Below are 12,018 nucleotides of genomic sequence, written 5' to 3' on the forward strand. Positions count from 1 at the left end.
TCTTTTCATGACTGATCAAAACTTGTTTTCTCATGGCTCTCTATGGTCCCTCTGCAGCAAATACAGTGCCTTGCGAAAGTTTTCGGCCCCCTTGAACTTTGCGACCTTTTGCCACATTTCAGGCTTCAAACATAAAGATATAAAACTGTATTTTCTTGTGAAGAATCAACAACAAGTGGGACACAATCATGAAGTGGAACGACATTTATTGGATATTTCAAACTTTTTTTAACAAATCAAAAACTGAAAAAATTGGGCGTGCAAAATGATTCAGCCCCCTTAAGTTACTCTCCTCCTCTCTCTTTATTTATTGAGGTATCAGTTGTGTGTCTTCTGAGCAGAGGGCAAGTGCATCGAAAGAGTTGCTTTCTCAGCTGCAAAAGCAGCAAGGACTTTTAACAAAACTGCATTCAGCAAACAACAGAATTGCTAGAGCTAGCTATGTGCTGTCCCACAAAATTGCTAAGCATAGCAAGCCATTCGCTGAGGGTGAATTCATTAAAGAATGTTTAATAGACTCTGCAGCAATACTTTGCCCCAGCAAGAAAGAGCTGTTTGAAAAGGTTTCTCTGTCAAGATGTACAGTGACACGGCGTGTTGGGGACATCGCAGAGAATATGGAACAACAGTTGAAAGACAAGGTAAAGGATTTCACCTATTTCTCCTTGGCCCTGGTTGAGAGCAGTGATGCACCTGACACTGTGCAGTTGTTGATATTCTTACGAGGCATAACCCCAGACTTTGAAATTACAGAGGAGCTGGCTTTGGTGCAGTCAATGAAGAGCAAAACCACCCACCTTCCAACACTACTAGTCTGTTCCCTATCAGATGACAACAATCTCACCCACCTTCCGACACTACTAGACTGTTCCCTATCAGATGACCTTCCGACACTACTAGTCTGTTCCCTATCAGATGACAACAATCTCACCCACCTTCCGACACTACTAGTCTGTTCCCTATCAGATGACAACAATCTCACCCACCTTCCGACACTACTAGTCTGTTCCCTATCAGATGACAACAATCTCACCCACCTTCCGACACTACTAGTCTGTTCCCTATCAGATGACAACAATCTCACCCACCTTCCGACACTACTAGTCTGTTCCCTATCAGATGACCTTCCGACACTACTAGTCTGTTCTCTATCAGATGACAACAATCTCACCCACCTTCCGACACTACTAGTCTGTTCCCTATCAGATGACCTTCCGACACTACTAGTCTGTTCCCTATCAGATGACCTTCCGACACTACTAGTCTGTTCTCTATCAGATGACAACAATCTCACCCACCTTCCGACACTACTAGTCTGTTCCCTATCAGATGACAACAATCTCACCCACCTTCCGACACTACTAGTCTGTTCCCTATCAGATGACCTTCCGACACTACTAGTCTGTTCCCTATCAGATGACAACAATCTCACCCACCTTCCGACACTACTAGTCTGTTCTCTATCAGATGACAACAATCTCACCCACCTTCCGACACTACTAGTCTGTTCCCTATCAGATGACAACAATCTCACCCACCTTCCGACACCACTAGTCTGTTCCCTATCAGATGACCTTCCGACACCACTAGTCTGTTCCCTATCAGATGACCTTCCGACACTACTAGTCTGTTCTCTATCAGATGACAACAATCTCACCCACCTTCCGACACTACTAGTCTGTTCCCTATCAGATGACCTTCCGACACTACTAGTCTGTTCTCTATCAGATGACAACAATCTCACCCACCTTCCGACACTACTAGTCTGTTCCCTATCAGATGACAACAATCTCACCCACCTTCCGACACTACTAGTCTGTTCCCTATCAGATGACCTTCCGACACTACTAGTCTGTTCCCTATCAGATGACAACAATCTCACCCACCTTCCGACACTACTAGTCTGTTCTCTATCAGATGACAACAATCTCACCCACCTTCCGACACTACTAGTCTGTTCCCTATCAGATGACAACAATCTCACCCACCTTCCGACACCACTAGTCTGTTCCCTATCAGATGACCTTCCGACACCACTAGTCTGTTCCCTATCAGATGACCTTCCGACACCACTAGTCTGTTCCCTATCAGATGACCTTCCGACACCACTAGTCTGTTCCCTATCAGATGACACCACTAGTCTGTTCCCTATCAGATGACCTTCCGACACTACTAGTCTGTTCCCTATCAGATGACACCACTAGTCTGTTCCCTATCAGATGACCTTCCGACACTACTAGTCTGTTCTCTATCAGATGACACTACTAGTCTGTTCCCTATCAGATGACACTACTAGTCTGTTCCCTATCAGATGACCAGCGAGAGAAGTATACATCGCTGCTGCTGCGTGCTTTGAACGGTGAGTTTTCTCATCGTTTTGAGGATTACAGAGTGTTAGAAAATGACATGCTGTTGGTTTCCTCTCCTTTCACCTTCAATGTGGATAACGCTCCCACTGACCTGCAAATTGAGCTTATCCATCTTCAGTCTGATGCAGTGATTGGATAACTATTCAAAACGATGTCCCTGACGAGGTTCTATGCATCTCTCGATGAACAACATTTTCATGCTCAGAATATGTTTGTACTGTTTGGGTCAACCTATGTATGTGAACTGACATTTTCAGTGATGAAATATAACAAGTCAAGGCACAGATCCTCTCTTACTGACTCTCACCTCTCAGTAATCCTGCGCATAGCGACGTCAGAAACCATACCTGACTTCACTACTCTTGTCAATGCCCATCAGAGACTTCACTCCTCACACTGATTGAGTAGTTTAAATGTAATGTTGAGCTCTCTCTCTTGTGGTTTTGTGCATACCCATTAACAAGAGTTCTGTCCATGGTGCTGAATGCACAGTGTACTTTTCCCTCCATGTAGTTCATTGCATGTTTGATAATGAAAATACCTACCAAAAGGAGAACATGGATGTGGTTTATTTCTGTGCATGTTAAACAAGTAAAATAAGTAGCATATCTGGATGTGATTTACAGTAGATATATCTGTCAACACAGTCGTACACATGATGTATAATCCTGTAATATGATTCTGGCATGCGATGGAAAAAATATATTCTAATGTGGCCCTCCATGGAAAATAATTGTCTGCTCTAGATGGAGGTTCGGGGAAGCTAACAATCTCTTTGCAAATCTCTCCTTCCTAGTGCAAAGCTCCATTTATTTGAGGCCTTACTCAACACCTTACTGAACAAGCACCTGGCCACATGACCTGAGATGTTTGTGTGAGAATGTGTGTGAGCATGCGTGCAATCGTTTGTGTGTTCTCGAGATAGAGAATCTGTCTCGAGAGAGATTCTGGATGATTTTCTAGTATCATCTCAACGAGACGTTTTCAATAATAACTCAATCCCCCAGTCTGCTCCGGCGCTAGTGCTAGACAAGCAGGGCCATCCCCATGTAAATCAAATCAATGCAAATCAGATAAAAAAAGACTAAAATCTAAATCCAATTACTTTGGTCGCAGCGATGGAACGCCGGACAATGACGGGTCATGTTTCTAGCTTCTCCGGCCACTCAAGGGCGAGCGAGAGAGGGGAAATGTGATTGGACATGGTTGTGTGGCTGGGGATGTATAACGTGGACTGCAAATGTGACTGGGGTGTGATTCAGGATGGGAATTGGTTTACCTCCTGTAGTGTGAGAGAAAGGGTGTGTGGAGGGGGCTCTGGGGAGGGTTATTTTTGATAAGCGTGCGTGTGCGTGTGTGTGTATAGGGATGACTACAAGGCCCAAGGACACCAAAAACAAGTATGGAGAAAACTGTCTGTGTCCAGACCTACATTCCTCTGAATAATCCTCTGAATAATCCCCCAGTCAGGTGATGTATCAGTACATCTGGCCGCCTCACCCCTCCCCTCTCACTTTCTCTTTCTTTCTCTCCCCAGTTATTTCTTGGTTTATTCTCTCTGTCCCTATCTATCTCTCTCTCTTTTAAACCTTGGCCTACAATGGTCGTGCCCTGCGGAAATCTAATTAACATAATACGGGGAAAGCTGCCGTTACCGTCAATACTACTTGCCAACGTGCAATCATTGGACAATAAACTACGGGACATCAAAAACTGTAATATCCTATGTTTCACGGAATCGTGGCTGAATGATGACATGGATATGCAGCTAGCGGGATATATGCTGTACCGGCAAGAAAGAACAGCACACTCCGGTAAGAGCAGGGGGGCGGTCTGTGCATATTTGTAAACAGATGGTGCACGAAATGTTAGGAAGTCTCTAGACTTTGCTCACCTGAAGTAGAGTATATTGTGATAAATTGCAGGCCACACTATTTGCCTAGAGAGTTTTCAGCTATACTTTTCGTGGCTGTTTATTTACCACCACAGACAGATGCTGGCACTAAGACCAAACTCAGTCAGCTGTATAAGGAAATAAGCAAATAGGAAACCACTCACCCAGAGGTGGCCAGAGACTTTAATGCAGGGAAACTTAAATCAGTTCTACCAAATTTCTATCAACATGTTAAATGTGCAACCAGAGGGAAAACATTTCTAGATCACCTGTACTCCACACACAGAGATGCGTACAAAGCTCTCCCTCATCCTCCATTTGGTAAATCCAACCACAACTCTATCCTCCTCATTCCTGCTTACAAGCAAAAAGGACGCACCAGTGACACGGTCAATTAAAAAATGGTCAGATGAAGCAGATGCTAAAGGACTGTTTGGGAGTACACCACATCAGTCACTGGCTTTATCAATAAGTGCATCGAGGACGTCGTCTCCACAGTGACTGTACGTACATATCCCAACCAGAAGCCATGGATTACAGTCAATATTCGCACTGAGCTAAAGGGTAGAGCTGCCGCTTTCAAGGTACGGACTCTAACCCGGAAGCTTATAAGAAATGCTCCTATGCGCTGCGACGAACCATCAAACAGGCAAAGCGTCAATACAGGGCTAAGATTGAATCATACTACACCGGCTCCGACGCTTGTCTTATGTGGCAGGTCTTGCAAACTATTACAGACTACAAAGGGAAGGACAGCCGCGAGCTGCCAAGTGACACAAGCCAGACGAGCTAAATCACTTCTATGCTCGCTTTGAGGCCAGCAACACTGAGGCATGCATGAGAATACCAGCTGTTCCGGACGACTGTGTGATCACGCTCTCCGTAGCCGACATGAGTAAGACCTTTAAACAGGTCAACATTCACAAGGCTGCGGGGGCAGACGGATTACCAGGACGTGTGCTCTGGGTATGTGCTGACAAACTGGCAGGTGTCTTCACTGACATTGTCAACATAAACACCAACATGTTTCAAGCAGACCACCATAGTCCCTGTGCCCAAGAACACAAAGGCAACCTGCCTAAATGACTACAGCCCGTAGCCATGAAGTGCTTTGAAACGCTGGTCATGGCTCACATCAACACCATTATCCCAGAAACCCTAGACCCACTCCAATTTGCATACCGCCCAAACAAATCCACAGATGATGCCATCTCTATTGCACTCCACACTGCCCTTTCCCACCTGGACAAAAGGAACATCTATGTGAGAATGCTATTCATTGACTACAGCTCAGCGTTCAACACTATAGTACCCTCAAACCTCACCACTAAACTAAGGATTGTGAGACTAAACACCTTCCTCTGCAACTGGATCCAGGACTTCCTGACGGGCCGCCCCCAGTTGGTGAGGGTAGGTAGCAACACATCTGCCATGCTCATCCTCAACATTGGAGCCCCCCCAGGGGTGCGTGCTCAGTCCCCTCCTGTTCACCCACAACTGCATGGCCAGGCACGACTCCAACACCATCATTAAGTTTGCAGACGACACAACAGTGGTAGGCCTGATCACAGACAACGACAAGACAGCCTATAGGGAGGAGGTCAGAGACCTTGCCATGTGGTGCCAGAATAACAACCTCTCCCTCAACGTAACCAAGACTAAGGAGATGATTGTGGACTAGAGGAAAAGGAGGACCGAGCACGTCCCCATTCTCATCGACGGGGCAGTAGTGGAGCAGGTGAGAGCTTCAAGTTCCTTGGTGTCCACATCACCAACAAACTAGAATGGTCCAAACACACCAAGACAGTCGTGAAGAGGGCACGACAAAGCCTATTCCCCCTCAGGAAACTAAAAAGATATGGCATGGGTCCTGAGATCCTCAAAAGGTTCTAAAGCTGCAACATCGAGAGCATCCTGACTGGTTGCGTCACTGCCTGGTACGGCAATTGCTCGGCCTCCTACCACAAGATACTATAGAGGGTAGTGCGTACGGCCCAGTACATCACTGGGGCTAAGCTGCCTTCCATTCAGGACCTCTACACCAGGCAGTGTCAGAGGACGGCCCTAAAAATTGTCAAAGACTGCAGCCACCCCAGTCATAGACTGTTCTCTCTACTACCACATGGCAAGCGGTACCGGAGTGCCAAGACTAGGCTTCTCAACAGTTTTTACCCAGGTAATCAAATTGTTAGTTTACACATACAGGTAATCAAATGGCTACCCGGACTATCTGCATTGTGTGCTCCCCCCCAACACCCTATTTTACGCTGCTGCTAGTCTCTGTTTATCATATATGCATAGTCACTTTAACTATACATTAATGTACATACTACCTCAATCAGTCCGCCTAACCGGTGCCTATATATAACCTCTGTACTGTATATAGCCACTCTACTGTATATAACCTCGCTACTGTATATAGCTTCGCTGTTGTTATTTCTCCACTGTCTCTTTACTGTTGTTTTTATTTCTTTACTTACCTATTGTTCATCTAATACAGGCTCTAACCAATAGTGCATAAAAGGTAAGTAAGCATTTCACTGTAAGGTCTACACCTGTTGTATTCGGTGCACGTGACAAATACACTTTGATTTGATATAGATGTGTTTTTTTTGCATTGGCTGTGTCTCAATCCACCGCACCCGCCGATATAGCACCCTTCTGCTTATGGGTGGCAGAGCTAGACGGGTGTTTGTCAGACAATGACACATCCCCAAATTCGGTCTTCTCACAAAAATGTCTGTAGCATCCGAACGGTGTAGCCTACAAACTATTGTGACCACTCTCGCTGAGACTCTCATGAACACGATGCCCTCCGTTTTTCACTAGGGCACAAGACTCATCTGATGGTCCCCGGTACCAATTTATAAAAAATGATGGAAGTATTTATGGAGATAGTTTGGGCCTAAAATATGGAGATAGTTAGTGCTTAAAATAAGGGGATAAATACATGCAAAACAAACAAAAAAACTGTTTCCTGATCTTTCTTAAACTGTATCTCAGATATAGGGCAGACACTTCAGAACAAACTTATCTTAGATTTTTTTGGGGAGATTGTGTTATTCAATGCATTTCTAATGGCTAATAGCCATAAAGCCAAATTCAATGTCTCATCCCCCAAAAATACCTTAGGGTCTTAAAATGTTTAATCAAATGATCCTTGGTATGCCCATCTTAAAACAATAACCCCCCGGCTTAGACTCTAGAGGGTTAAACTCCCCCTTCCCTCTCTACCTGTCTTCCCCCCCCCCCCCCCCCTCTCTATCTGCTTTAGGCCCAGAGAGTACATCTATAGTCACTGCTCAATGATAAACTACACGGGCCACCAATGTGCTGTTATTCCCCCTGACCTTTAAGACAAGCGATGAGAGATCCCCTCTCATATGCAGAGTGGAGTTGGTTTATTCATTCAGAAACACATTAGGAATAGTCCAGGGAGGACGGAGACAAACACTGTGTCTAAGAAGCACAGCAGGCACACTGAACATGCCACGTGGATACATTTCTACAAAAAAGCCACAGACACACAAGCATGAACACGCGCTGCTTAAGGTAGGTTGTACACAGTTTGGTACCCACACAGACACATGCATGCGGACGCACGCACACATAGCTGAGTTACAGATACTACGACACTGCACACGTTCAGTGGCGACAACTCACCAACAGTTTCCCAGCAGGCCTTGCAGGATGTCCGAAGGCCGCGGGGTGCGGAAGACGGACCATTTGACGCCCCGGTCCTTGAAGTTGTTGCAGTTGATCTCGTGGGGGCGGAGCCACTTTTTGATTCGCTGCTGTACGCTGTCACCCTCGGGGAAGCCCACGGAACACGGACCTGGGGGGAAGCTGTCGTCTACGAAGTTCACCACATTCTAAAAGAACGAGAGATATAAAACTCTGAGACAGAGGATTCATAACAGATCAGTAGTGTCTGATGAAGTAAGTTACTGCCCTGGCACCAAACATTTGCTTGGAGAGGAGAAGGCTGAACAAGTGTAACATCATACTGGCATCAAGACTAGTCGAAACAAGACTAAGTCACCACACTGAGAGAAAATGTGTATGTTGGCTGCACTCTGGAAATCCCACAATATATTGTAAATACAGTATGTGTAAACTAACAACATGTCAAATAGCCTCAACATGACACTATCAGGGATCTAAGGTTAGGCCTATAAGCCATTACAGACGCTAGCCTCCAGACTTCTGTCTGATGTCTGTGTTAAACGAATGATGATACATTTGGAGCCCTGCAGGCCACTGTAGGAGTCACGGGATGCTGAGACAAAGCACAAGGACAACCACCGGCACTGAGTGGTCGCGCGGCTCAAGGAGCCTCCCCCTGCTGCTAACACATTAAGATGCACACGCAGCATGGAATGTGCTGGCCTAACATATATCAAAACGCATCTCCCGAGATCAAGAAGACGGCACACTGAATTACACCGTGACGCTTCTGAACACACTGACCCGCGCTCCCCGTGAAGAACTATCAAGCGCTCACTTAGGCTAAACATGGCCTCTTTGAAACACACACAAAAAATGTCTACTTCAACATAACAGTTTGCATTTAGGTTAACTGACCTACAGTACACAACCTGTGTGTCACACTTTGTCACTGCCAAAACCCTGCTCGACAAACCTGAGAGCACACATACAAAGACTAGTCTATCCTATTTCCTCTGCTCACTGGTGGCAGCAGTTGGATCCCGCATCCTGAACCAGTGGAAAGTACTGTAAGCATCCCGGCGTCGCACAGCCGGTGGAGGAAAATTCATTCGTCATCCTACACAAAAGCCACTTCTGTCGCCCTCGACACTGTGCCAGACATCGGCAGCAGTACCTTGGCCCCTGTCCCCATTTCCCATCATGCTCCAGCAGATTTAGTCCCACCGGGGGCTATCAGTGACTCACTGGCTCTGTAGTTCGGAGGTAGAGGCCTTTTTTGACTTTAGTTCCAAAAGCCACTCGCCGACAGCTCACGACAGCTCAGGACCACAGAGACGGTAGGGTAGAAGAACTTGGATAAACCTGTATGAGGAGCGTGTCCCCGAAATCAAAGGCAAATGAGGACGAAGCACCATCATGACCCGTGTAAAAATAGGACAGACTGCCACAGCAAGCCAAACAGACAAGACACAAACAGTCACATGCAGCTTTAGTGTCCCTTCACCTATTCTCGCCAGGTCCAGCTGTTTGAGGCCTGTTGTGAGGGTGGCAGTGTAACACAGTGCTAGTCTGACTGTCTGACTGTCTCCGATGGAACTGTGTTGGGTAATTCTCAAGGCTGGGCCAATGCCTGAGAGCACTCACAGTTCATGGCTAGACTATTCCGGCTAACAAAACAAACAGCACTCCAGCTGTCTGAGTCTCTATAGAAACCTGAATCAATACGGGGACGTTTGTGTGAGTGACTGGCACTCCCTGCAACCCAGTTCGACGCTACAGTCAACCTATTGATCGTGGTAACAGTAGTGATGGATGGCTATTGAGCCGACGTGACATTGGTACACCGCCGTCACATAAAAAGAGCACCGACAACGGCGTCATTTACAGTGGCTTATTGTAAAACACGAGCCGCTCTGACCAGTTAAATCGTGTGGCGGTTGAAATTTGTCTAAGTGGAAAGTGGTGGTTTGCCTTGCCTTGTCGCTGTTGCTTTCAGTTACAATCCACATGTAGGCCTACTGTGTGAATTGTGCTGTTACATAGCCTCAGCTATTTAATGGAAAATAGAAGGGACAAGAAGAACATATGATGTTGTCAACAGGAAACAATTCATATGTTCAGTTTACTCTGCATTTGGTGGTAGCCGAGAAACAATGTTTTCACCACACGGGGCTTTACAGGTTAGAAAGAATGCCAACACGCCTTAGTGTCGTTCCCCTGTATAAAATCGTACAGTGGATGGGCACACTTGGGGCTATTTCTTTATTGCTTAAAACCTCAAGTAGTAGACCATGGAGGGATATTGTCTATGTGGATTGTTGCCTTTGTCCTTAAACTATCTATCTATCTATCTATCTAAATACCATCTTTGCTGCACTCTCATATAGCTTCCGTTCTTGATCTCCTTGTCTGTGACTGAAATAGATAGGAGATATGCCTCCACAACATTGTACTCATCTAAGCTCTCTTATCTTTGACCAAGAAGGACACAAGACCACATCAGGAAATCCAAGACGAACCGTTACATTCTGTAGAGTGGCTTTGGAGTGGTGTGTGGTCTGTGGCACTCTGTGCATGCCAACTCTGAGTGGTAGTCCTATCGTTTATGTACCGGAGGAAGTATTTTATCATCTTGTGTTAGGCTGAGGCAGTCATGAGGCACCCTAGGGGAGATAGATGCACTGCATGGACAGAGTGTGCTTAGCCGACGTCACCCTCCATAAACTGAGATGTACCGCTCCATGCTCCTGCTGATTACATTCGCTTTAGGGAAGTGGATAATTGCTGTTACCCTACTCCCCCGTTTCTAAAAATAGAATGGCCTGTGTTCACATGGGTAGTGCCACAGCAACAGAGGAAAGGTGGGGAGTTATGGTGCAAGGGGGAAGAGAAGTGAGAGGAGGAAGAGGAGGTTTATGATAATGGGACGAGAAAGAACATATGAAGGAATACAGTTTAAGTCAGAAGTTTACATTCATCTTACATCATAATAGCAGAGAGAATGATTTATTTCAGCTTTTATTTCTTTCATCACATTCCCAGTGGGTCAGACGTTTACATACACTCAATTAGTATTTGGTAGTGTTGCCTTTAAATTGTTTAACTTGGGTCAAACGTTTCGGTAGACTTCCACAAGCTTCCCACAATAAGTTAGGAGGAATGGGTCAAAACTCACCTGACAGAACTGGTGTAACTGAGTCAGGTTTGTAGGCCTCCTTGCTCGCACACGCTTTTCCAGTTCTGCCCACAAATGTTAGGGCATGTTAAGTCAGGGCTTAGTGATGGCCACTCCAATACCTTGACTTTGTTGTCCTTAAGCCATTTTGCCACAACTTTGGAAGAATGCTTGGGGTCATTGTCCATTTGGAAGACCCATTTGCGACCAAGCTTTAACTTCCTGACTGATGTCTTGAGATGTTGCTTCAATATATCCACATACTTTTCCTCCCTCATGATGCCATGTATTTTGTGAAGTGCACCAGTCCCTCCTGCAGCAAAGCACCCTCACAACATGATGCTGCCACTCCCGTGCTTCACGGTTGGGATGGTGTTCTTCGGCTTGCAATCCTCCCCCTTTTTCCTCCAAACATAACGATGGTCATTATGGCCAAACAGTTCTATTTTTGTTTCATCAGACCAGAGGACATTTCTCCAAAAAATACGATCTTTGTCCCCATGTGCAGTTGCAAACCATAGTCTGGCTTTATGGCGGTTTTGGAGCAGTGGCTTCTTCCTTGCTTAGCGACCTTTCAGGTTATGTCAATATAGGACTAGTTTTACTGTGGATATAGATACTTTTGTACCCGTTTCCTCCAGCATCCTCACAAGGTCCTTTGGTGTTGTTCTGGGAATGATTTGCACTTTTCGCACCGAAGTACGTTCATCTCTAGGAGACAGAACGCGTCTCCTTCCTGAGTGGTATGACGGCTGCATGGTCCCATGGTGTTTATACTTGCGTACTATTGTTTGTACAGATGAACGTGGTACCATCAGGCATTTGGAAATTGCTCCCAAGGATGAACCAGACTGGTGGAGGTCTACAATTTTTATTCTGAGGTCTTGGCTGATTTCTTTTGATTTTCCCAT

General features: G+C 45.7%; 1 protein-coding gene across 1 annotated transcript in view; it reads right to left on the reverse strand.

Moving 5' to 3' along the window:
- Window positions 1-12,018, reverse strand: part of LOC109879608 (calpain-15) — a 91,584-nt gene that overhangs the window by 17,179 nt on the left and 62,387 nt on the right. The window contains exon 3 of the mRNA XM_020471778.2: window positions 7,927-8,135. Coding sequence (XP_020327367.1) covers window positions 7,927-8,135 — 209 coding nt within the window. The remainder of the gene's footprint in view (window positions 1-7,926; window positions 8,136-12,018) is intronic.

Source organism: Oncorhynchus kisutch, linkage group LG25 (genome assembly GCF_002021735.2).
Source record: "Oncorhynchus kisutch isolate 150728-3 linkage group LG25, Okis_V2, whole genome shotgun sequence".
Classification (NCBI taxonomy): domain Eukaryota; kingdom Metazoa; phylum Chordata; class Actinopteri; order Salmoniformes; family Salmonidae; genus Oncorhynchus; species Oncorhynchus kisutch.